The sequence below is a fragment of the Ixodes scapularis genome, unplaced genomic scaffold (assembly GCF_016920785.2).
Source record: "Ixodes scapularis isolate PalLabHiFi unplaced genomic scaffold, ASM1692078v2 PGA_scaffold13__105_contigs__length_92229423, whole genome shotgun sequence".
In the NCBI taxonomy this organism is placed as follows: Eukaryota; Metazoa; Arthropoda; class Arachnida; order Ixodida; family Ixodidae; genus Ixodes; species Ixodes scapularis.
The window spans coordinates 64,374,495-64,401,454 of NW_024609839.1; the positions used below are offsets into that span (position 1 = coordinate 64,374,495).

The 26,960-nt window shown below is 45.2% G+C and overlaps 3 protein-coding genes across 4 annotated transcripts; all 3 read left to right on the forward strand.

Moving 5' to 3' along the window:
• Positions 1 to 4,286: 4,286 nt before the first annotated feature.
• On the forward strand, positions 4,287 to 9,101 carry LOC115310641 (monocarboxylate transporter 12). 2 transcript variants are annotated; one of them, XM_029969071.3, is made up of 4 exons: positions 4,287 to 4,498; positions 5,737 to 5,880; positions 7,326 to 8,339; positions 8,850 to 9,101. In XM_029969071.3, exons 1-4 carry the CDS (start codon positions 4,321 to 4,323, stop codon positions 9,005 to 9,007), a joined length of 1,494 nt encoding a protein of 497 aa, XP_029824931.2. In that variant the 5' UTR covers positions 4,287 to 4,320; the 3' UTR covers positions 9,008 to 9,101. The 2 variants fall into 2 exon arrangements, with proteins under 2 accessions (XP_029824931.2, XP_040072980.1); XM_040217046.2 differs by lacking the exon at positions 5,737 to 5,880 and having other exon boundaries at positions 4,330 to 4,498.
• Positions 9,102 to 16,001: 6,900 nt separating this feature from the next.
• Positions 16,002 to 19,590, forward strand: LOC115309684 (monocarboxylate transporter 13-like). The gene is made up of 4 exons (XM_029967925.2): positions 16,002 to 16,179; positions 16,707 to 16,850; positions 17,754 to 18,809; positions 19,403 to 19,590. Exons 1-4 carry the CDS (start codon positions 16,002 to 16,004, stop codon positions 19,588 to 19,590), a joined length of 1,566 nt encoding a protein of 521 aa, XP_029823785.2.
• Positions 19,591 to 22,825: 3,235 nt separating this feature from the next.
• On the forward strand, positions 22,826 to 26,717 carry LOC8028389 (monocarboxylate transporter 12-B-like). The gene is made up of 4 exons (XM_029969070.2): positions 22,826 to 23,003; positions 23,495 to 23,638; positions 24,326 to 25,381; positions 25,982 to 26,717. Exons 1-4 carry the CDS (start codon positions 22,826 to 22,828, stop codon positions 26,140 to 26,142), a joined length of 1,539 nt encoding a protein of 512 aa, XP_029824930.2. The 3' UTR covers positions 26,143 to 26,717.
• The last annotated feature ends 243 nt before the right edge of the window (positions 26,718 to 26,960 follow it).

Sequence of the window (26,960 nt, forward strand, 5' to 3'; positions counted from 1 at the left end):
GACGAACAAAGTTGGAGGCTGAAATGATGCTGATCGCATCGATTTTCTCCGAAGACCACTGCTTTTTGCTCGTGTTCAGTCCAATATAAATCTTTCTGGTGTGATGACTCTTTGATTTAAATGCATAATATATGGCCATTTAAAAAGCATCAAATTAATAAAATATATGTTTGGGAATATTTTCGCAAATAATATGCGTTTTAAATCATCCTACTAAAACCGGTCTGATTTAAATTACGATCTAAGCCATTTTGATTTTCATTCTCCACCCTGGTTGTAGGTCTCGTTCCACTTCTATGTCGACACGCTTCGCGTGAATGTTACCATACTGCCACGAATGAAAAATGACGAGGCGGCTAATGACTGGAGAAACTAAACGTTGAATTGGTCGAACTTGCGCCAAAAATAAAAGAAAATAAGGTTCGTATCGCAGGCGTCGATGTCGGCGAAACAGCAGGATTGAGCGCTGGGGTGAGAGACCTTGAGACTGTCCTCGAACAGCCACACGAAGAACCTTTTGTGTCCGCGTGGATTTCTGGAACATTAGGCGTAGAACGTTCGGCGCGTAGAACATTCGTACCTCGTTCAGACGACAGTTCTCGTGAGTTGTCAGACGACAACTCACAAGAATGCTAAATTGAAATTAAAAAAAAAAATAAAAGAAGCGGCTGCTGCTCCCATGAATCGAACCTGGGGCCACCACGCGAAAGCCAAGCGCGGTAACCATTCTGGCTGGAAGGCTCGTTGAACCTCTTCTCGGACGACCTCGGCGATGGAAATCGAGGCGGGGCGATAAGCAGTGGGTAAACTCTTCCGGAGCATTTCCTTGACGACGTCGTGGACAATTTCTCGTAGGTTGTCAGCTCGCCCAAGACTTAAAAGGCCTCTGACACGCCCCCCCCCCCCCCCCTCCAAAAAGAAAAGGATTTTTTTTTTATGCTAGGCGTTAAAATGGTGTATCAGGATATCACCAAAGAATTGTTTCACTTTAGAGTTGCGTAGATTCTTTTTATTAAAAATAGAAATACGAAGCCAATTCAAAGTTCCCGCCAGTGCACTGTGACGTAACAGTGCACCGCAAGAGGTCGGGGCGGTCAGAAGGGAGGCATCGCCGGAAGTCACGTGAGTTGTATCACTCCTCGTGCTTACCCCGACCGCGCGTAATATTGTTTTTATATATTTTTTTATTATTCTCCGCATCTGCGGGAGCAATCCAAGCATAAAAGGTTTCTTTATTTGCTTTTCATCGCTTAATGTTGCTGTAACGGTAGAAGAAGAGGAGTCAGTGAACCTAGTAAACAAGTTCTGCCCATGTTTTAGACAAAACACGTACTTTATACTCAACGTTTACTTGTACTTGGTACACTCACCAGTTCGTATTCTTTAGACCGTAAACATCTTCAGCCTGGAGACTATACGCCTCGCAAGTGGGCTTATTTTCGTCTTCTGCGCATGAGAAAGGAAGTAGCGGTGACGTCAGAACGCCGAGCCCTGATTGGCTGATCGCGACCCCCTACCTCAGCGTCGTCTGCTCTTTTGCAACGTCGTCTGCTCGCAACATCGTCTGCGTCTGTCTCACCTTTCGTGCGACTTTCAGAAGTGCAGGTCTTTACATGCGAGCTCGACTTCGCCTTTCACAGAGGGCAGACGAAATAACTCGAGCGGTACGTTGTTTTTGTCTAACAACTAGCAGACGCACATCAAGTAGGGAATTCAGAGGACTCACTGGCGAGGTGTCCCGAGGCGCCGACGTTTGTTTACTAAGAACCGGGAGGTGAGCGTGCAAGTTCCCTCCCAAATACTTTGTCCCTCCTTTCGTGTGCGGCGATACCCCCCATTCTTTAACAGCGTCGGCGGGTTGGCGCAGTTGACGTCGTCTGCTCTACGTCTGCTAGTCAAAGCGATGGCTGCTTTACCTTTCCTGCGTCTGTCGGAGATTCACCGCTTTTTCACCGGCGAGAGTCGCCGTTGCTTCGGGAAACAAGGAGATAACAAGAGGAAGAAATTGACCTCTTAATCCAAAAGTGAGGTCAGCGATCAAAGTATAATACGGGAAGGGTTCACAAGGGTCGCGCGGGCATATTCCTTTCAGCACGCCAGCCGGTCGTGGGCAGACGGTCGCCGAGTCCGGGAGTGCCTGCTAGGCCTAACTGCCGTGCTCGCTTGGTCGCGTTCGGTGGAATCATGGCCGTTGGAGCTTTTCCCGGGTGTTTGTGGATCCAGCGCGTTCTTGTTCGTCGTGGTCTGTTTCAAGTACTTTTACTTTTTTCTTGCTGCTTGAAGTCGGGACGCGTGAGAAGCGCACATAGAAAAATAAACGTCCGTGGGTCGTCGCGACCGCGACGCTGTCGGCCATGCTGATTGTAAGAAGTGCGTACGACAGCTTCAAAGCTGTCCTAGGATTTCGTCGTAACCTGCGCAAAACTTGCGAAAATTTCGTTTCGTGAATACAAATTTGTTCTTAAGTTATGGCTTACGCATATTTTTGGCGTAAGATCGTTTCCTGCGACTTACGAAAGTCGCAGGAAAGGTAAGACAGACGCAGACGACGTTGCGAGCAGACGACGTTGCAAAGGAGCAGACGACGCTCAGATAGGGGGGCGCGATCAGCCAATCAGGGCTCGGCGTTCTGACGTCACCGCTACCCCCTGCGCAAGAAGCAGACGAACTTGCCCTCCGCATACGATGATCCGGCGACCTCGGTGTCTGAAGCTTCAGCAATGCGATCGGGCGTGTCGTATGCTACACATCCTAATTTCTGCCAGCGTTCTAATTTTTATTTTCAAAACTCGATAGCTTGCTTTGTGCCCAGTATGGCTCTGTACTATCGGGCTGATGGCTTGCACTCGTGCACTGGCTTGTGCTCGCAACGGGTTCATCATTGACCTCCATCACGTCGATCTACTGACTCTTCGTCCTCAACTTTGACAGCGCGCAAACTAACAAACGGTGCAGTGATAAGAAGCTAGTGGAACTGAAACTTAGTTTTCTACAATCGTTCATGGAGAAGATGAAAAAAAAAGTTTTAGGCGCGGTCGTGGGGAGCTCGAGGAGTGACACTCACGTGACTTCCGGCGAACAAAATTTAGTGACGTCAGTCAATGCGTCCCTTCTGACCGCACCGACACCTTGCGGTACACTGTTACGTCACAATTAATTTCACAAAAGCTATAAAAGGATACTACAATACGTGACATTTATGCAGCGATGCTTAAGCCTCCTCAAACATTGGGGCAAGGAATGAAAAAATGCGTTGCATTCTAAACAACTGGTTTAAAGTTACGTAAACTAATTCGGGTCGCTCTCAGAAATAGTGAATGTAAAGTAATTACATAACTATTTAAAAGTAATTTGTAATTGTAATGCATTACTTTTCCCGGAGTAGTAATTGCATTGTGGTTAAAGTACTTTAGGAGCAACGTAATTATAATTACAATTAAATCACATTTTGGAAATAACTTACCCATGCACCAAATCTGAGTTAGCTTGGCAAAAGTACGATTCTACGTTAAAAGACTAAAAACTGCAGGTGCGTTATGCCCGAGTCCCACTGGAGCGAGAAATATAAACAACCGGCTCTGACAAGACTCGTACATGTACAACATGCACGCGAATGCGCTTCTTGGCAGGTTTTTCTCGGTACTCGAGAAGTAAGTATGAATGCCCGAGTCTCACTGATTTCCAGCTTTAGGGCGCTTCAGTGCGCTTTTGTTTAGGGTCACGTCATTATTTGTAGTATCTATCGTCACTACCAGCACTCAAATATGCTAGATCTACGATGCCGACAGTACGCGCTCACAAGAAACATACCAAGAAATATTCGGTAGCAAAATGACCCCCTCAGAAGGGTCGTAAAAATGCAGGTGAGACGGCGATGTCGGACATAAAACCATAGCCTCCTCTATACTCACAAACCCTGGCAATTCGACGACGGAGCCTCAGAGTGCCAGATCGCAGATACGGAGCGCGAGGACCTGTTAGCACAGAACATCAAAGAGCCACTTTTCGGGGAACCTGGACGTCAGCGCACAGCTTGTGCAGCAGCGACGACCCGAAACACACTCGTTCGCCCGGGAGAAGTGTGTTTCGCAGCCTCGCCGCAGCGGGGCGCCAGTCACGTGGCACTCCTCTCATCCGTTGTCTGCCGCTCCATCTTTTCCTTTTCGGCGGCCGCTTTTCGTGGCGATCTGCCAGGATTAGACAGTATAAAGGAGTCTACAATAAAGCTTATCGTTGGGGTATCAGACGTATTCCCATGGGAACGTTGTCGATGCACAACGCTCAGAAGGCTGATATTCACGAAAACTCTAGACTGTCGCGATGGACTCGGGAAGAAGCTGGCTTGTGGCGGCTGGCTGCTGCTGGTGCAATGTATTTTCCTACGCCGTATTTCGATCGTCGGCTGTGCTGTTTGTGAACATCCTCCAGTCAATGGGTGTGACGAGAGAACAGGCCTCGTGGCCAATCTCACTGATGGGAATATTCAGCTGTCTTGCAGGTATGTGGTGTCCTACTTTCCACTTAATGTAAAAAAAAGAACACGAAACGTTATATTTTTAGTAGCTTTTAATTGTGTCAACGAAGCTATAGTTATTGGCAACTTAAGAAACGAGGGGTGTGGCTCATAATAATGATGATGACTTTTCTTGTTCCGTGATTGGTTTTTCTGAGTTCCGAGACAACGGATGGTTCTGTAACTTTGGAATGTGGTTCCGACAACCAACGCTGCATCTGGCCGATAATAAGCTTTCTGTGATGCGTAGTATACACTGGCAATAAACAATTACTCTTTAACAGTTTTTTTTTGCACATTTTAGATTAAAGATGTGACATCAAAGAACAAGATAGCATTGGATGTAAATCAATGTATCGATTCCAAAACTCGCGAATATTGCAAGAGGCGGTAGCAATCGGCCATATCTAAGAACTAAACAAAAAAGAAATCTAACGACTTTCTAGCATGTACGAAAAGTTTACTACCAATAAAATATTTTTGAGCGCACGATGTAGAGTCATAAATAAGTGACATCAAAGGACAAAACTGCAGTGTTTGTATATTACTATGTATACAAATTACTAAATTCATCGTGTATAACGTTTACCAACACGCTACGTTTGTTGCTATATCGACCTCGGACCCTTCATAACTGCAAGCGGCAGTAAAGTTGTGCTCCGTGACTCAGCGCGCACGTAAAGAGGTAGCTATGTGTTTTCCAGCGCGAGCTGGTACAATTACTGCCAAGGACGCAGTGGCGTGGCCTCTTAAGATCACGTTTTCTTCTTGGCGATTCGTCCTACGGCGTTCTTGGCATCCGCTGCCGCTATTTCATCGGTTGCGGAGGATCCGCCTAGCCGTGCGTTTCTTCAATGGTCAATGATCGTTGTTAAGGGTCATCCAACTCCATTCAAAGCTACGTCCGAAGTGCCGAAGTAAAAATCAATCAACGATTACGAAATCGGCGCATCACAATGATAGAAACGGAAGCATGAAAACGACAATTTAAGTGATTCTCTCGAGTGTTTTACGTCGTTACCTTTGCGATTCTTGCTTCCTGACTCTCGTTTTGTTATTCTTACCCGCGAAAGCACGCAGGTCTGGCGCCGACCTTCAGCGATCCTTGAGAGAGCTTCACGGGGTTCCCCGCGCCCCGCGCTCTTCGAGCCGTCGGTTACTACACGCTTATTTGCAATGATGTAAGCCGTATTGTGAAAGAGTATACAATGTATACATTTCAGCGGCCGTGGCGGGCATTCTGGCAAAGCGAATCGCCGTTTGGAAGCTGGTCGTGTCGGCGAGTCTGACGGGCGCTGCGTCTCTTGCTGCCTGCTTCTTCGTGAACTCGATGCCTTTTCTCGTGCTGTTTCTGGGACTATTACACGGTACGTCACGCAGACAGAGATACACGAAATGGTGTTCCCTCCGGTCGCACTGCTCGTGCGTTATGCCAAAAAGGACACGGTGTTTTTCACTGCAGACGCGATGACACAAAGTTATCCGCGGACGTGCGCATGATCGAAGTGCATTGACTCGGTGCATGCGTACTTCGATCATGTCGGCGGACGGTTTCCGATATGATAGAACCGTCGTGCAAGGAAGAAACACGGCTCAAACTGTCTGCGAACGGTTTGTTTCCCCTATTATTACAACGTCAAAGATAAGCTTAAATGACCCCAAGTTCGTCAATGTTTCAATGTTTTCAATACTGTAAATGTTAAAACCAACTTTTTTTCTTTTTTTTTAGAGCGCAGCATTTAGGCGTTTGTTTTCTCGGCTTGAGCGGCGTCGGCGTAATTGCGCACGTTGCGTTATGGGACGTTTGCCGGCTAAAGTTAGCAGGGAAATTCTTATCCTAAATTTAGCGGAAAAGATTCCCTGCTAAATTTATCGGACAATTTTTTCTCGCTAAATTTAGCTGGAAATTTTCCCGCCAAATTTTTCGCTACATTTAGCAGGGAATTTTTTTCCGCTAAATTTAGCGGGGAAAATTTTCCCCTTAGTTTAGCGCAAACATTCTCCAGCTAAATTTAGCGGGGAATTTTGCGAAAACTTCTCGCTAAACGGGAGGGGAGCAGCAGAAGGGGAGGGGAGGGTACGGAAGGGAAGGGGCATACCCTCCACTCCTTATTCTCCCCTTCTCCTTCTTAGAAGCTGTGCTCTAATTCGGAATTACAGAGAATTGTAAGTGTCTTTAATTTTTCTCTTGCTTATGTACCAAGATACATAACGCAACATTGAGAAGGGGACATTTGTTTAGACTTTGCACAGTCATCTGTACTTAGAGACAGCTTTCTATGGCAACGAAGCCAAAGAGCGGGCTGCTTCTGAACCCAACGGTCCGGGGTTCGATCCCCACCCCTGCCCGTTTTAATCGGGACGAGCTTCGTATCCAGCGTGCGACCGTGTATCACTACAAAGTGATGAGAGACCTCAGCTTTGCAGTGGTACTGCACTGGCTAAATTTTTCATCTACAGCGGAGAGACCGGACGTCCATTAGGACTAACTTCTTGCGATTTAAACAAACTCACGACTGAAATACTTTGGTGGACAAGGACACGACGTACCGCTTGCGCATCATTTCTGCGCAGATTGCCGTTTTGACTCAGCTGGTTCTTGGGGCCCTATTGTTCTTTGGACGTTGTCCACACACTTAATGCCCAAAGGGGTTCTTTGCATGATTGTCGGCCCAATGCAATTTTTGGGATGCAGTCTGGCCGCCGCCCGTGTTGTCTTTTAATTGGCTCCTTCACGTTTGCCTTTGTAACGTTTCGATTGTGTGACTACAACGCCATTTTACCCTTGCTGATTGGGTCGTTCTCTCTACAGGCACGAGCATCGGCTTCGGTACGCTCTTCAACACGGTTATTAGTCGGCATTTCTCCCGGTATCGAGCCGTCGCTTCAGGGATAGCCAGCTCTGGATATACCATCGGAGGTCTGATCTTCCCACCGGTGATTCAGCTTCTTTTTGACGAGTACAAATTTAATGGTGGGTTTTTACTATGCGGAGCTGTCGCACTACACTCTGTTTGTGGCGCCCTTTTGTATAGGCTGCCTCCAGAAGGAAACAATCAATTTTCAGGTGCAGTCATTGGAGATCCGTCTAAACCAGATTACACGAATGGGAGAAAAACACCTCAGAGCTTTCAACTAGACATTCTTCGGGGCGTAGAGACCGTGTTTTCTCCGTTTGGCGAAAGTGACTCAGCACCCAAGGCCAGAGATGGACAAGACAGGAATGAGATGTCACTAGAACGTGATAATTTACTCAGCCATCAGTCGCGAGCACAGAGACTAAGTGACAGTGTGTGCCTAGAGAAAATGAACGTCCCGAACGCAAAGCAAGAAGAGAGACAAGTTGGCCAAGAAAGGATAACCCTACCCTCATTTCTTAAGCTTCCGATGTTTTATCTGATCGCTTTTTCCTACGGGCAAGTCCTCTTCAACATGTCAACTTACCTTACGGTCATCGTGGACTACGGAACAGACAGGAACCTACCCAAGTGGAATGCCGTTCTTCTTCTCGTGTTTTACGGAGTGGGAGATCTCGCGTCCAGGTTTGGGTCTGGGTGGATCACGGACAAAAAATGTATCAAGAGGAGCGCCACGATGAGTCTGCATTTTTTTCTCTGGGCGGTTTCCTTTCTCTTGCTTGCTTCCACCGACTTGTACCCCTTTCAGATGTTGTCCTCTATAATCGCGGGCTGGAGCAACGGCGCCACTTCGACTTTAGTCCCCGTCTTCGTGATGGAGCTTGTTGACGCCCAAGAATTCAGTTTTTGTTTCGGGCTTGTGACACTGACCGTCGTAATACCTCTCTGCACTAGACCGGCGATTATTGGTAAGTCCGTAAAAACTAACTGCGATCTAGTGTTTTTTTTTAATTATTGAAACAGAGGGAAGTTTAAAAGTGCAAGTTAGCTGGTGAAAACGTAGACTTGGACCTGGACTTGATGACAGAAAGTATGGCTTCGGTAGTAAAAGCAACGCCCAACCCGCATAATTTTCACCATCCCAGTGAGCCTGATAAAAAGAAAATTGCGCAGCTGGTTGTATTTCGTGAGAAAAACATGTGCCAGTCTATTATAATTAAATAAGTAGTCTTGTTGAGAACAGGTGGCCTTTCATTTTGATAATTTGGCATAAAAGAACACGATCGATTATTATAACGAATACCCGCTCTACTTAAGAGAAAGTTAACAAAGCAAATGATTTTACCGATAAGACCACAGACTTCAACTGATTGGAGCAGCTTTTCACAAACTAGACCCATAACTCGAAGCTTGCGTTTCTTTATCAATGAAAAAGAAACATAACTTTAAGTTACTTCAACTTGTACCACTTCTTCCAGGTGTTTTCAGAGACACACTAGGAGACTACCAAGGCATGTTATTCTTTCTGTCAGCCTGCCTGGCCCTCAGCGCATTGCTGTGGATGTGGGTCTTATTGAAAGAACGATGGCGAGAACGCAACTTGCACCAAGGCTACTGCAATCGAGAGACGGCATGATAAGGAACCGCCAACAGCCGTCTGCGAACCTTCGTCCGATGCTACCAGTGACTTCTGAAAGAATCTCTTGAGTAAACTCCCATCTGCAATGGTCGTCATGTTGCTACGGTTTTCTTAGCCTAAAATTGAAGCAGTAATGACACTTGATGAGCATTTTTAATGTTCAGTTGGTTTGAGAAAGCACCTATCACAGTTTCCTGTGCAACTAGACTGCTTTCTAGGTTTTGGGAGTATGACAGCCGTCTCAGGTCCATGGTCTTGAGATGTCGTTTCAGTGGACCATTCGTTTCTGATGAAAAGGAGGGCCATTTTGTTTTTCAACCTCCAAGGAACTGGATGAAAAAATCAAGAATGATGAAAACTGTATTAATACGGACAAAATTTAGATAGATACTACTTCTCCATATAATCAATTATTATAGCGTACCCTAAGCTTTTGGATGACCTCATCAAAGAAAGTTACCGACTATGTTCTCGGACACTCATCACACGGTCCACAAGACCGCCAGTCTCCACAGACGTTCTTTCCTGACCCCCATCATTCTGGACATCTGTTCGTCCTCTCCGAAACTTAATGCTTTTTCTTCATATACTTAATATTCGTCTAAGGCGACTAACGTTCTTGTTGATGCGTGGTGGAGTGACTGTGAACCCAGGCGGCGACCTTCTTAAAGTAGGACGCATAATAGCGCGACGATTAAGTGAAGAAGTACCCTACAGTATGTATCCCATTTTCGCGTATATTGAAATATGTTTATCACTTGTATTTGCTACCAGTTCACTGGAGGTAAATAAAGAAGACAAAAATCTGGTATAAGCATGGCCAACTTACGAATTGGATATTTTATTGCATGTTGTTACGCAATTCTATCATTGTTTTACACGTCTAAAAGATGTCACTGGACTGGGAGTTTGGATTACTTGAAGGAGGATTCACCCGCGATTTATTCGTAGCCTTTTCCCCATAGATGTCGCAGAATTTGTCCGGAACCAATATGCAGATCGGGCGCTCGGGGTGGGCTCGGGCAACGGGCTGTTCGCCGCCGATCTAGGTAGGGTGTACTAGAACTTTGAGATGTGTTGATCAGTGGGGCCGACGGCGTCGGCATTTCTCTAGAAACTAAGTGTCGTGTTGCCCAATCCTGCCGGTCGCAGTGGGGCTGCAGCGGGGCCAAGAGGCCGGTCAGGCAGCGTTTTGCGAGGCTGGCTTGGGGCGTTACGGTAGATGTTCCTACCGTATACGGTAGGTGTTCCGTTTCTCGCACGCTATACGGTAGGTGTTCCGTTTCTCGGGAACACCTAGCGTATAGCGTGGCGCCAGCACGCTGCAGTAGCAGTAGCGCTTAGCAGGGTTCATCGCTCTCATGTTTGCTTGGATCGAAAAAGCGCGTTTCGCAGGCACAAAAGCGCAAGGTCGCTATTTGAACACGACCGCTCTTGTGCCGCCGTCGAAATAATGCACGTTCTCGGATCACCCAAAAATAGCCACTGTGCTGGCAGCGGGCGCCTCTAGTGACGAATCATGCGAGCACCGACTGACGTCTCGATCCATCGAGGAGAGCAGGTGGGAACCAGATAAGGCCTCCGCGCCTTGCGCACCTTCGATTGATATGCGGATTCCCTAGAAAACAAGACAAAACAACCTTTATGCAGCGCCGCGAACTCTAGAGCGCTCGCTGGCGCAGTCTTCTGTGGGCAAGACGCGCCTCGTCAGGCATTTTAGTTGGCTTTGGCGACGGCCCCCTAGACAACTGTTTGATGTATGTTATCTGAATAAAAACATTAAATTAAAAAAAAATATATGAAAAGGTCGAGTGGGCTCGCCTCCCCTCTCACACCCTTTCCAGTGTACCGTCGTTAAAAAGGAAAGGCTGAAGTGCTTCACGAGAGGAGCTTGTCCAGTTTTTCTTGACCTGCAACAAACTATATCTAACAAGAAGCGTAAAAAAAAGGAATTGTGAGGCAAGAGGTGGTATCTTTCCTAAAAAAACATTCAAAGCGCGAAAGTTCTAGCTTTATTCAAATCAAGAAGCAAGAATGAGTTAGGAGCTACCGTCCTATATCCATTCTTACAGTAGTGTTAAAAGGGCTAAATAAAGTTATTCACTCCCGCAATATTAATTTCTGTGATAAACACTCGCTCATTTCTGAGTGTCAATTCGGATTCCGAAAAAAAAAATGATAAACAGAAACAGCCTTATCAGTTAAAAAACAGCACATACTTAGAAATTTCGAAGAAAAGGTTTGACGGTTGGGCTGCTCTTAGATTTTAGCAAGGCATTTGATGACACAAATAATTTAATTCTGCTAAATAAGTTATTTTCTTATCGCATTCGTGACCTTACATTCACACTACTTAAGTCGTACTTACAGTATCGCTCCTAATTTGTGCAAATTAAAAATCAGAGATCGAGACCTTTAAATATATTATCAGGAGTTTCCTAGAGAAGTATCCTCGGACCACTTATTTTTTTGTTATATATAAATGGCACAATGAAGCTCGATTCAAGTTGCAAAGATATTATATATACGGACGAACCAAGTGTATTTTTTTCAGATATCTGAAGAGGGTCTTATAAGTAAAGTTAATGCGTTTCTTATAAAGTGAAAAAAATGGGCTAAATTGTTTAACTATTAATGTGTCCAGAACAAAAGAGATGATATTTCGCCCACGTGGTGCAAGTAATAGATTATAACATCCTCTCAGCTTTGGGTCTTTGCGCATTGAATTTGTAAAGAGTGTTAAAACACTCGGAGTTATCCGTGACAATATGCACTGGACTAACCACGTAAGAAAACTCTGCTGTAAACTTGGTAAATTTGTAGGATTTATGAACAAACACAGATATGTTCTACCGAAAAGCGTAAAAGTGTTTTATATAATTCATATTTATATTCACCTTTGTGTTACTGCGATCTCGTTTGGGAAAATACGATTGATTCAATTTTAGATATGATACAGTTACTACAAAAACGGTGATACGAATAAAGCAGATATTTCCTACATCTATCACACAGAGTCATTGTTTCAATTATACAAACTCCAGAACATACAGCAAATTTAAAGCTATATTTTAGCAATGGCGTATAAACATGCGACATGTGGGCGTTCTAGTACAATTCTTCAGCTATTTGAATTAAAAGAAAAAAAATAATCACCCGTCTAGACATCACCAGCCTTGGCTAATTCCATAATGCAGGGAGCGGGGGCGGGGGGGGGGGGGGGGGGGGGAGAGTCGGTAACCATCAATAAAGAAAAAAAACAAAAAGGCATCAGTGGTTGAGTGGGCTAGCGCACAGCAGCTCGGAGCACGTGGAGTGAAAGCTCGCGCTGCAGAACCCAGGATCCTGGGTTCAATTCCAACCATGGCCGTTTCGATCTGGATGGGCATCGTACTGGTGTGCGGTCGTGTATCACTACTGCGTGATGCACGTTAAAGGCCCCAGGCTAGCGGTTGTACCGCACTGGCTCAATTGCTCATCTACAGCTGAGACACCGGACGCCCACTGAGGCAGACTAACTCCCGGCTGCATAAACATACACACAACAATTTGCTTCGTTTTGAAGTGCAGGACAAGTTATGGAAAACAAACACTACGTCGTTATGCTTTACCTTTTTCTTGATTGAATGTTGCGATTGAAATAAAGATGTAGTGAAGATGTCAAACAACAGTATACTAAATTTGTGTTTTTATATTTAGGAATGAATTTCCTACGTGTGCACTATACTTGTATTCTTTATTTCTGAACTCATTTTATTTATGTAAGTTTTGTATTCCGTCGAAGCTGCTGAGTAGGGGGTCCGCACCTCGTCAAGCTGCATTTCTGCAGCTTTTTCTCCGGCCTCCCATTCACCCCATGTATCTGTGGAGAGTATAAAGTTTGTATTGTATTGTATGGGTATAATATTGTAAAATAAAAGATCACACCTGCGTTTGTTACTGTCACTATAATCTCCTTTTGCTCTTTGCCATCTTTGTCTATTGGGCTATGGTGGAACGGGTTCTGAACATGACAAATAGCAGTTCGCCCGCATTTGCAGCCATGCGATACGTCAATTTCTACATGAGTGAGCGCTGAAAATGTGTGGCATGAACAGAGTGATAATGAAAACACTGTCGCCAGCACATTCAAATTCCACGCTGGTTTATCAGCCCATAATGAACTCATCATAGACACACAAAAGAACAAAACAACAACAACAACAACAAGAACAACACAGAAACTCGATTTAATAAGCACGATGAATATGCCTTGGCATTGGCTATTCACAGCGTAAAATTTTATCGTGATCATGTGATTCTAAAAAAGAGAGAGAAAAAAAAAAGGGGGCTACAGCGGGTCAACAAAATAGAAGAAGAAAGAAGAAGTTATCGAACTGACACCGCTTCGTTGAAAACTTCGTCCGCCAAATTACTGGAACGGATACGTTTCCTTCAACCGTGAGTTCCTCAATGTATTCAGCGGGCTTTACAAACGTGTGGGTGCATTGGAAAGTAATCACGACTTCGGCTGTTTGATTTCGGGTTGATTCATGTTATGCTCAGGTCGTGGCGAGTCCGGCGCATCTTGTCATCACTTCGCAGCCAATGAAATGGCGGCATTAGGCGATCAGAACGCAGAAGAACGCATCAGCTTTATCAGTATAAATGGTTCGAGTTAAATAGTAACCGAAATGAAGCGATGACGAATGCGCGCTCGAAGAGCCAACTGATTTAGGACTTTGCTTTGAAAGACTAGAGGCTGGTTCACACAGCCCCGTTTACTTGCGTTCCTTTACCTACGCTTGCGTACAAGTAACCGGGACATCTGTGCTTCATATTAATACCGCTGTCAGCCGGGCAGGTTAAAGGGGTCATGAAACGGTTTTCTTACTTCTTCCTCCTTAACTTTAATCCTCAACTCAAATGCGAATTGTTAAATTTGACTTGAGTTTACCACCCTTGGACGGCACTTGAATGCGCGCGTGGAGTGCCGTCGCTCGGCACTTCAACACCTCGCAAGAGTGCCGTAGGACGCAAAAACTTCGTTGTCTGCTATTCATTTGCGTTGACTGCCTACATATTTGGTGCCGCTACCTATACGTGATATCATTCGGGGATATTGTGCAAAACTTGTCGGTACTGTAGCCGGTCCTCCAACTTTTTGACTTGCTACGCAAATGAAGACTGCAACTGCCGCACAAGTAATTTCGCCTGCTTTACTTGTCATAGTCAATCGCAAGAAAGTTCCTCACCTAACACGAAGTGCAGTACACAAACCCCCAGTTGGTACGAAAATTAAGCTTTTGTGTCAAAATTGTAGCCGAATCTGTCGGAGTCATTTATGGCGCCGGCGAACCGATTGCTCGAGCCGAGCGTCGCCTTGTCCTGGTCCCTGATAATTGCCATAATAATTATAAAAAAAGAAAAATACTGCTGGCCGTATTTTTATCAAAAAAAAAAAAGCTTATCACGTTTCTTAAGATTAGGCCTAAAGTTTTTTTTCGCGTTATTTCAGGGATATCCTGGGGGAATACCAAGGCCTCCTTCTGCTGCTTGCAGCGTCAATGACCCTCGGCTCTATGTTCTGGATTTGGATTTTTCTGAGAGGGAGATGCCTGGAATGGGACGCTCAGAAGAATCGGGCAGAAAGCGAAGAGCTCAAAGCCGTACTCACACCCTAAGACTCGTCGTTCCGAACACCGAGAAGCCGCTATGGGCAATATGCGCTTCTTGACGCCCACTATGAAGCCGATAGGTCGAAGGCAAAGCATGACCGAACATCTGCAGACTGACTTCGTGGTCGATGGCATCACCATTATCATGAGTGTGGCTTCTGGTTTTGTTGTCAGTCCGTATAGTCTAGACCTCTAATTCAACAAATAAAAGCGTTACTCGCGTGAGCCACAACCTTGCGCCTTCGTGAATTGAATTTTCGGTACCATATCCGTGTTGATGCGTTCTGGGATGCACGCGACATGGAATTACGAAAGAAAAAAAAAAAAAAACCTGTAAGATCGGGGAGAGAAAGAAAGAGAGAAAATTCTTTTTATTGATGGAGGAAATGGGCCAAGGGGAATAGAGGTCCCCATGGTGGTGGTGGGCGTGGGGCCGGAGGCCCATTCCCTCCTGGACGTCCTCTCCTTGATTTAGGTTGGCGTTCCCGTGGTGGTCGTCGGCCGAGGCCTTCCGGCGACCTCTTCCGCCCTTTTTAACAATCGGCCTGTGGGTCTGGGTCGGGGTTGCGAAGAGAGCCCTCTACCTCTCCTCAAAAGTAATTTCGGGGAAGGGATCCCGGGGGCGTGCCCAGATGACTCGGGTCAGGTTGGCATGGGCGCCACATGAGGGGCATACCGAGGTTAAATAAAGGTTGGGGTGGATACGGGTCATGGTGACCGGGTTGGAAAAAGCTCTCATCTGAAGTTGGTGCCAGACTTGGGATTGTTCTAAGCTAATGGATTTATCCTCCTGCGGATAGATCCGACGGGAGAGGAGGTAATAGGTGGTGATGTCTTGGTATCCGATCAGACGGTCCCGCGGGGACCGGGCTACATGGTAGGGACACAGGTTCGAACCAATTCGGATACTAAGTCCTTGGTATTATTCGGCGAGAAAGTCGGCGAGATTGACGACCGCCGCAATGGGTCAGCGCCATCCTGCCATCGGAGGGTGCTAAGGTCAAGCACGGCACTGGCCAATCGCGCCGGTTAACGATCTCGTTGACTTACTCGCCGAATGTCCAACCTAGTGCTCAAGTTATCCATAGCGGAAAACGCCGGTTTAATTTAAAACGTGCCCGCGAAAACAGAGCCTTTCTCACGCGCTCCACTGCAATTCGTTGCCTAGATGCTTGAGTATATTTATCACTATCTAAACCGGGAACGAAGGACAGCGTAAGAATGCCCGCTTTATCCATTGCGCTAGACGACAGATAAGAATGAGCCCTTTTGATAGCTCCTCTCTGGAACCGTGGTCCCTTTCAAAGCGACAAAGAGAGAGGAAGCGGCCGGCCATGGACTCCGCGAGAAGCTGGGTGCTTGCCGCGGCTTGTGCTTGGATCAACATATTTTCCTTCGCTATGTTTCGAGCGGCACCGGTGATCTACGTCGGCATCATGGGGACCTACCACGTGACCCGCCAGCAGGCTGCGTGGCCACTGTTCATCACCCTCGTGATCTACACTACCGCCGGTAGGTGGAGCTAAGTGCAGTTTTCTCACACAATTTGAGTCCAAACGCCTTTTGATTTTAAGGCGTCCGCCGAAGGAAGTAATCTTTCTTGGAAACGAACTATTCCGTGAGGTTCAATGCTCAGACATATTCGTGAAAAAAGTCTATCAGGAATTTTAACACAATGCGCTTTATAGTCCGGACTCTATAAGGAGACCGTCATGAAGAAATATCACACAGGACGGTTACGTCACGTGGAACCATGACGCCATCATGACGTCATGACGACGTCACGTGCCACCATGTCGTCATCATGACGTCATATTCTTCAAAAGAAACTTATCACATTCAGACGTGATACGCTTTGGGCAAGGCAAGTTCCGAGCAAACATTACACGGACACACTTAGCATGAAGAGTTTTATAAGGTGTGAGAGCGGTGACGGAGTCTGAGAGCATATTTTATTTAAAAATAAGCCCCCCAATATTTACTAGCAACAGCGTTCCTTGGCATCTGCGTAAAACTTATTTCCGCCATTTATTTCACAGCTCTCGGGGCCGGACTTTTGACGAGATGCGTGGCAGTATGGAAGCTGACCTTGACGGGGTGCCTTCTAAGCTCTCTGTCCGTCTCTGTCTGCTTCTTCGCAAACGGGATTCCATACCTGTCATTCTTCCTGGGCGTTGTACACGGTAAGCAAGAACTGCGGTTCGCGTTAATTTATCAGTTTTTCAAAAGCATGGCGTGAAAATTATGCGGGTTTCTGTTTTCAAGTGCATCTATATGTGTACTTTTTTTCAAATGAGCGTGTGCATTTGTGCGTTTAAAGCAGGAATCAAGACCCCTTTATTATTGATCAGTAAATATATATAACTGATATGTAGGTCATACTAGCTAATAAAATCAAGCTTATTAGAATTTTAAGTCACAATTAAATTATCTCCTTCCGCAATGCACTTCGTGAAATACATGCGTTTACGTTTTGGAAGTTTTCGCTGCATAAAAATAAACGTTTAAACTGAATTAATATCTTGACCCCTTCGTGAAGCTGTGAACGCTTATCTTCGAACTGAAATATGTTAGTATTTTTTTCCTTTATTTTAAAAGTGAACTTTAAAGTTTGCCAGCAGCCAACCACTCGTCAAAATCAAGTCTGTCCACCGTGTGCGCCAAAATCTTTTTTTGATGCACACATGTGGCGAATGCGGGCACGCCTCAGTAAGGCTTAGCAAGACCATATAAGCGAATGTACATCAGCAGAAATGAAGTTGGCTAACGCAGAAGTTTGGGCTAGTTGGTATTTCATGGTTAAATATAAAAAAAACAGCGCAGGGACACGGACAAGAACAAGAAGGTAGACGAACAAGGCGCTGACTTACAACTAAAGTTAGCACAAATAAACTTTAGTTGTAAGTCAGCGCCTTGTTCGTCAACCTTCTTGTTCTTGTCTGTGTCCCTGCGCTGTTTTTAATTTTTGATCAGCAGAAACGCGGCGTCGCCCAGAGGCCGTACTTGCGAACATCTATCAAAAATGGAAACTATCTTCTCATACCTCACCCCGTACTTCCTTTATATCCCTTCCACTGTCCTCCCAGGTTGCGGCATTGCCCTTTTGACACTCTGCAACACAGTCATCAGTCAGAACTTCCTCCGCTACCGGACAGTCGCATCGGGGATTAGCAGTGCAGGCATCACCCTGGGTAGCTTTCTCTACCCAGTGCTTGTGCAGTTCCTTTTCGACGAGTATGGTACGAGGGGAGGCTTGCTCCTGTGCGGCGGCGTCATGCTCAACGCTACTGCTGGCGCACTTCTTCACCGACGGCCACCCACTGCACAACGAGAGCCAGTTGCCTTATTTGGTAATGCTGCACCACGTCTGAACTGCCCGATGATTGACAATAGAAGTAGACTGATTCCGCAGTACATTTCAGATAAAGGGAGCCCCAACACATTCCAAGACGAAGAACGGTTTGCATGTGAGATGGATGATTGTTGGGAAAAAAAATACCTCACCGTTTGCACAGACGTCGCAGACGCTGAAGCTGCTAGCGATCTTCTCAAGAAGAGTGATGCAAAGGCTCTGCAACAGGCGGGTGAACCCGATTATAGGTGTAGGACGGTGGAAGGTTCGTTGCAAAAACAACACGACGGAGTATCTGAGCCCATCCCGGTTACAATGAATGCTGCCCTGGTGTCCTTCCTGAGGCTTCCCAAATTTTACCTGATCACTGTTTCGCATACCCAAATTATGGCAAACATGTCCACTTACATAACTGTCATTGTAGACTTCGCAATGGACAGAAAAGTTTCCAAGTGGGACTCCGTATTTCTGTTGTTAATTTATGCAACGGCAGATTTGTTGGCGAGAATAGGGTCTGGCTGGATCACGGACAAAAGAATGCTGAAGAAGAGCGTAATGATGGCCTTGAACTTTCTGCTCTGGGGCACATCACTGTTCCTGATGCCTCTCTGCTATTCCTTTTATCTTCATGCTCTGTTGGCCTTTTTGGCGGGCTGGTGCAATGGCGCCACCATCATCATGATACCTGTGCTTCTCATGGAACATGTGGGCCTCGAAAAGTTCAGTGTGTGCTTTGGTGCCTCGTTCCTTCTGTGCGGGCTCCCACTTCTGATGATACCGGGGCTGATTGGTACGTTAATATTTTTCTTACTGGTAGTCTAAAATACACTTTGGTAGATTCACTGATTTCATAGGCTCTGTAGATTTATAAAATAACGTCTACACTTGAACCGCATAGATTAACTTAGCTTGAGGAAACAATTGTCTAAAATCTACGGAGTGTGCCAGACGTTTCCATGTGCTTTGTTTACTAACGTTATAAATCTGGTAATAAACGCAAAAAATTGAAAAAAATTAGTATTCATAGAATGAATTCATGCCCAGCAGTAACCTGTGAAAGTACTTATAAAAATAAAATAAAACCGCCAAGAGGATGAATTGCTCTTGCTGCCTTATTCATAATGTAAATTATTACTAATAAAGAAAATGGCAGTCTCCATAAATGTTCTTCTAAATAATTTAGTTTCTGAGGTTTTGTAGTCGTTCTGCAGTATCTAGTTTTCTTCGTCGAGCTTAGAACTTTGCCGCCCAAAATTATGGTCTCAGATTAATCCATAGCTGATCGTAAAAGACTTCGTAGATCAAAGCACAACTACGCATGCTATAGGTGTATTCTAAAGGATTTAATAATTATGCTTACGGTGTCTTTCATTTCTTTTTCAGGTTACTTTAGAGACAGCCTTGGAAACTACCAGAGACTATTTTTCCTGCTTGGTGGCCTAACCTTGCTCAACGGCTTATTATGGTTGCGATCTTTTTCCCAAGAGAAGGCAAAGACGGTTTCGGAAGGCGAATCTAAGAACGGATCGATCATTAGGTCATCACACTCCTTGCAGAACTCAGAAGGTTGAAAGGAGCGGCCAGGTTCAGAGCCTGAAAGAAACTAATTGGTTCGTGTTTTGGAGAAGTTATTTTTCCTAGCCGGCGCCAAGACGTGTGAGAAAACGTAAATATTCGCGGGCACTAGGAAACGCCTGCTCAAATATGATAATTAAGAACGCGTGGAGCGACACTTCTCCACCACATTAAGGGAAAGATGGTGTCCGGCAGTCTGTCTTCTGTTTGGACATCCACCAGACAAACATCACGGCTTTGCTCCTCGTCTCCTCTGGTTGTTTGTGACGTTGGTGCTCGTCAGACTTGACGTCACGTGCGACCTGCCAATGGTGTGCCTGGCCATCTGTTCTGCCATGCCTGGTGCATTTTCCTTTCCCGTTTTGGGGTCTTAAAGAGTAGTGGAAGCTTTAAGGCAATTGAGTGACAGTCTACAGAGCGTGGGAGTGACTGCCCGGACCCACGTGATGAGCATGCTTTAGGCCAGAGGTTCGCAAAGTGGGGGTCGCAAGGTGACGTCTAACGGTTGCGGGGGCTTAAGAAAGCGGAGCGGACATTGGCTAAAGGAAGCTTTCCATTCGACAAAAAAACACGGACGGAAGCCGACCGCCGCACGCCGTATGGCGGAGTTTTGTGGCTTCACACGTTTTTGAAGCCACATGTTGGAACAACCCTGAAGCGGTCCTCGAGCTAGAGATAGCAGAAGCCTGATAAGAAAGCCAAAACAAAGGTACGTGTGTCACCGTGATAATAACAATCGCTATCGCTATCACATGAAGACGTTAGCCTTTGCTTTCACGTTTTAACACCGTGCGCCAATTTCACGCGTGAAAACGTTTTTGCAAAATCTAGATCTTAACAATCCTGACCTCGAGGTCGATGACCGATTTCAGAAATCTCTCATTTAAAAAGGACGACGAAAATTGTTGGCGGCGCAGCAAAAAAAAAAAAAAAAACAAAAAAAAAAACACGCAAATTATTTTTTTAGTGCTCAGAATGGACGTATATTTTTCCTTTTTTGTAAATTGTTTTACGAAAGCATTATTTTTCCAATATTTACCTTGTTAGACACAATTGTTAGTCGCAAACCAACTAAATATTAAATGTGGTCATCAAGTGATATTACAGTTTAATTAGTTACATTGGACGAACAGGTCTGTGAGAACATATGCACAAAAAAAAACACACACACACACAACGGCAGACTCCAAAGAAAAAGAAAATACCAGAAAAAATAATATTTGTATCCCATACATTCACGGTATTACTCACAAGATAAAAAAGATCGCAGGAAGACAACATTCAAGTACTTTGCTCAGCACTAAACAAAGCACAAACTCTATGTGCAGAAGAGGTAACCAACCACCAGACCAAATGAAAGCATTCGACACTTTCCACAAAGCAAATTATGTTCAGTGCCAAACAGGAGTTGTATATCACATTCCCCTTCCGCGCGGCAAATGTTACACTGGACAAACAGGCCGTTGCATAAACGACAGAATTAGAAAACATGCAGCATCTGTGAAGAGCACACCAGCAGGCCATTTACCAGCTCATTGTAAGGCATGCAAATGCTCTGCAACATCGAGCAACATCACCCTTCTAACAACAAAACAAAATCCGTTTTCACGTGAAATGTTCGAGAAAAACAGAGAGAGAGAGAGAGAGAGAACAAACTTTTTTTTCGCTCTGAATTTGGAGTTTCCGTTTTTTTTTGTCATTGCCATTTATTGTACATTATTGTACACCCAGTACACTGGGTGCAACGTACTTGAAGTAAAGTACTATAAATACAATGTACTTTTAAAGTAAAGTACAAGTATTTTAACACAATCTTTGATGATGCCCTTTCATGATGCCCTTTCATGATGCCCTTTCATTTCCTTATACAGTGAGTTTAACTGGTATGCATTGCCCAGGGGTAATCAGGGGTGCATGACATATTTTTAAAAACAGCGGCAAATATTTGATCATGTCAAGTGGCCACAGGGTAGTTATTTTCAGGACTGGAGTCAAATTCAGAAGTCCCTCTTCTGAATTTGGCGCCCCTTGCACTGGATTGTTGCACTCAAGGGGGCTAAATGTACTAGGAGAGACCATGACGTCAGCCCCGTAGCTTCCGCAAGCAATCCTCTCATAGGAAATGTCAACTCCTTAATGGAGAAAAAAAAAAACAGTAAATGTGCAAGCGCGCTGGTAATAATTAATCATAATATGACGCCTGAGATTGGGGTGCAAAAAAAATTAAGGAACTTTCAAGTCGAAGGAAAAGACAAAAGAATATCTCAAAGCATTGTGACGCTCTCCTAAATTTTCCCGCACCACAGTCTCAGGTGCTACTTTATGATTAATTTTGCTCTCCTAATATTTGAAACCTCCTCAGTTGCGCTGACCAAACAAGAAGTAGCGAGAGTTTAAAAAGCTAAGGGAAAGCAACCCTCAGAACAAATGGAGCGATGCGTTGTCTGCTCACTTTTCTGGCAAGAGCAGAATATCCCTCCCAGTATTTCTTCAGAGCTGAAAAAGTATCATTTCGTGATAAAAATTTAACGAAACCTAATTTGGGGAATGTACTCTGAAGTCGGCAATTGTACTTTTCTCTTTTCTCGAAAGTTACACGAAAAAAAATACTTCAAGGAAAGTACAAGTACATACTCAGAGAATGTACTTTAAGTGAAGTACAATTAAGTTTCTTCAATCTACTTAAAGTAGTACTTAAAGTACAATGCATTTAAAGCACTTCCCAACACTGCGCTATGGGATGCACGTGACCAAGAATTAGAGAGGAAAACAAAAACGTAAGACTGAACAGGGGTTCTAAGTTGCACAATCGACGAGAAAGTCGGCCAGATTGCCGACCGCCGCGATGGGTCAGCGCCACACTACCATCGGAGAGCGCGAAGGTCAATTGCGGCACTGGTCAATCGCGGCGGTTAACGATCTCGTCAACTTTCTCCCCGAGCGTTCAACCCAGAGCCCAAGTTATCCATAGCGATAAACGCAGGTTTAAGTTAGCACGTGCCTGCGAAAACAGAGTCTTTCCCACGTGCTGCCATTCCCACGTGCTGCCATTCCCACGTGCTGCCAGATGCTTGACTCCTAAACACTATCTACGTCGGGAGCGAGGGATAGCGTAAGAGTGTCTGCTTTATCAGTTGGGCAAAAGCAGCCATACGAAAACGCCCACTTGATAGCTGCTCCCAAGAAGCGCAGTCCCTTTCAAAGCGCCAAACGTATAGACAGCGGCCGGCCATGGACTCCGCGAGGAGCTGGGTGCTTGCTGCGGCCTGCTGTTGGATCAACACATTTTCCTTCGCCACGTTTCGCGCGGCACCGGTGATTTACGTCGGCATCATGACAACCTACCACGTGACCCGCCAGGAGGCTGCGTGGCCACTGTTCATCACCGGCGTGATATACACTGCCGCCGGTAGGTGGAAGTGCAATTCGCTCGCACAGTTTGGTTTCAAACACCTTTTGATCCTATGGCGTTTGTCGAAGAAAGCAATCTTTCTTCGAAACGAACTCTTCCGTGAGGTTCGATGCTGAGACTTATATTTGTACAAGTAATTCTAACAGGAATATTAACACAGAATGTGTTTATCAGCCGGTCTCTATGAGAAGATCGTCATGAAGAATTGTCACAAAGAACTGGTACGTCACGTGACACTGTGACGTCATCATGATGTCATAATCTTTGAAAAGTACTACGTTTGAGACGTGATAAGTGTTAAGTAACCGTAAGTGAAGTACCGAGCAAACATTACACGGACACACTTAGCATGAAGGGTATTATAAGGTATGAAAGGGATGACGGAGTCCCACAGCGTATTTTATTTGACAATACGCACCTCAAAAATTTACTAATAGCAGCCTCTCTTGGCATCCGCATAAAACGAATTTCCGCCATTTATTTCACAGCCCTAGGGGCCGGACTTTTGACGAGATGCGTGGCAGTATGGAAGCTGACCTTGACGGGGTGCCTTCTAAGCTCCCTGTCCGTCTCTGTCTGCATCTTTGCAAACGGGATTCCATACCTGTCATTCTTCCTGGGCGTTGCACATGGTAAGCGAAATCAGCGGTTCACATTGATTTATAAAATTTTTAAAGAACATGGCATGACTTTTATGTGGCTTTTTTTTATTCTCAAGTGTATGTATATCTGTACGTCTGTGCGTGAACGTGTGCATTTGTGCGTTGAAAGCACGGATTTAGACCAGTGTCTTATTGATCAGTAAAAATATATAACTGATATGTTGATCATTACAGCTATTAAAATTGAGCTTATTGAGCTGTTAATTAGGTCAAAATTCAATTATCTCCCTCCTCAATACAGTTTGTGAAGTAGATGTGTTTACGTTTTGGAAGTTTTCGCTGTACAAAACCAAAACAAAAAAAATTTAACTGAATTAACATCTTGTCCCAGTCCTGAATCTCAGAGAGCTTATCGTCGAAGTGAAATATGTCCGTTTCTTTTATTTATCTTAAAATTGAATTTTTAAGTTTGCAAGTGGCCAACCACTCCCTAAAATCTAGTCTGGCCACTGTATGCGCAAAACTCTTTTTTGACGGGCAAGCCTGGAAAATGCGGGCAGGCCTCAGCAAGGCTTAGCAAGACTATATAAGCGAATGTACATCAGCAGCAAGGCGGCGGCTTCCTGAGGCCATACTTGCCAACATCTATCAAAAATGGAAACCATCTTCTCATACAATATCCTGCACTTCCTCTCTTCCCTTGCACTGTCTTCCCAGGTTGCGGCATAGCCCTTTTGACACTCTGCAACACAGTCATCAGTCAGCACTTTCTCCGCTACCGAACCGTCGCATCTGGGATTAGCAACGCCGGCGTCACCTTGGGTAGCTTCCTCTACCCACCACTTGTGCAGTTCTTGTTCGACGAGTATGGCACAAGGGGAGGCTTGCTGCTCTGCGGCGGCGTCATGCTCAACGCAACTGCTGGCGCACTTCTGCACCGAGTGCCTCCTAGTCCACAAAAAAAGCCAGTTGCTCCATTTGGTAAAGCTCCACCACGACTGGATTGCCCGATGAATCACGATACAAGTAGAATGATCACGCAGGACATTTCAGTTAAAAGGAGCCCCAACACATCCCAAGACGATGAACAGTTTACAAGTGAGATGGGTGATTACTTCAAAGAGAAAGACCTCCACGCTTGCACTGATGTCGCAGACGCTGAAGCTGCAAACAATCTTCTCAAAAAGGGTGATGCAAAGGCTCTGCGTGAGGCGGGCGAACCCGATGAAAGGTGTATGATGGTGAAAGGTTCTTTTCAGAAACAACATGACGGAGTATCTGAGCCCATCCCGGTGAAAATGAATACTGGCCTGGTGTCCTTCCTCTGGCTTCCTAAATTCTACCTAATCTCTCTGTCGCAGGCACAGATTGTGACAAACATGTCAACTTACTTAACCGTCATCGTGGACTTGGCGATGGACAGAAACATTCCCAAATGGGACTCTGTATTCTTGTTGTTATTTTACGCAACATCAGATTTGTTGGCGAGGATAGGGTCTGGCTGGATTACGGACAAAGGTGTACTGAAGAAGAGCATAATGATGGCCTTGAACTTGCTGCTCTGGTCCTCAGCACTCTGCTTGATGCCCCTCTGCTATTCTTTTTATCTTCAATCTTTGTTGGCCCTTTTGGCGGGCTGGTGCAATGGTGCCACTTTCATCATGATACCGGTGCTTCTCATGGAACTTGTGGGCCTCGAAAAGTTCAGTGTGTGCTTTGGTACCTCGTTCCTTCTGTGCGGGCTCCCACTTCTAGTGATGCCAGGCCTGATTGGTAAGTTATTTCTTTATTTTGAGTCTAAAATGCTTTTTGGTAGCGTACAGATTTCGTTGACTTTGTAGATTCACAAAATAACGTGTATAGTTGATCCGTATAGTTTAATTCAGCTTGAGGGAACAATTGCCTCAAATCTACGCCGTGTAGCTCACATTCTCACGCGATTGTATCTAGAAATGCCCCAAATGTGGTAATAAACGCCACTAAATAAATAATTATTGACCCCATTTAGCCACGTCATGCCCAACAGTAACCTGCGGAAATAAAGATGAAAACAAAATAAAATCTCCAAGAGGCTGCATTGCTCTTACTGCCTTAGTCATCGTGTAAAATATTACTAATAAAAAATGGTAGTGTTCATAAATTTTCGTTTAATATATTTAGTTTATGTAGTTTTTTAGCCTTCTCTGGGGTGTCTTAGTTTTCTTCGTCAAGCTTAGGACTTTGCCGAAAAAAAGACACGATGGTTTTAGCTTAATTCGTAGCTGATTATAAAAAACAGTGTAGATCAAAGCACGACTCAAGTATACGCATGCTATACGTGTATTCGTAATCATTTAACAATTATTCTTATCGTGTTTGTTATTTCTTTTTCAGGATACTTTAGAGACACCCTTGGAAACTACCAGGGACTATTTTTCCTTCTTGGTGGCCTAACCTTCTTTGCCGGCTTAATATGGTTGTGGTCTTTTTGTCAAGAGAAGGCAAAGTGGGTTTCGGAACGCGAATCTAAGAATGCATCGATCATTAAGCCATAAAGCTCCCTGCAAAACTCAGAAGGTGGAACGGAGAAACCAGGTTCAGAGCCTAAAAAAAGTTAATTTCATCGTGTTTTGGTGAAGTTATTTTTCCTAGCCGGCGCCAAGAACCGCCTGTCCTGCGCAAGACACATGACACGGCGTTGATGTTCACGGGCACCAGTAAAGGGTGTCCAAACATGACACTTAAGAGCGCGTGAAGCGAATTTCTTGGTGAAAGTTCAAGTCCGGCAGTCTGTCTTCTGTTTGGACATTCACCAGGCAAACATCACGGCTTTCCTCCTCGCCTCCTCTGATTTTCTGTGACGTCAGTGCTCGTCAGACCTGACGCCACATACGACCTACCAATGGCGCGCCTGTCCATCTGTTCTACCGCGCCTCGTATCCCGCCCTTTCCCGTTTGTGTGATTTGAAGAGCCGTGGAGGCATGGAGCGATTGAGCGATCGCCAACAGAGCGTGTCAGTGGCTGTCCGTGGACCCAGGTGATGAGCATGCTGTAGGTGTCCGTAAAGGACATAAGCATTTGTTGGCGGACGGAAGCTTTCCCTTTGGCAAAAAACGCGAACGGAAGCGGAACGTCGCACGCCATATGGCGGAGTTGTGCGACTCCGCACGTTTTTGAAGTCTCCTGTTTGAGAAAGAAATAGCAGAAGCATGATAAGAAAGACAAAACACAGATACTTGTCTCAACGTGATAATAATAACCGCTATCACTCGAAGAGGTCAGCCTTATGTGGGACACATATGTAGTAGATTCGGTGGGCAATAGGGAGTCTCAATTAAATAATTTGGGTTGGCAGTGCTGCATGCCGCGGGA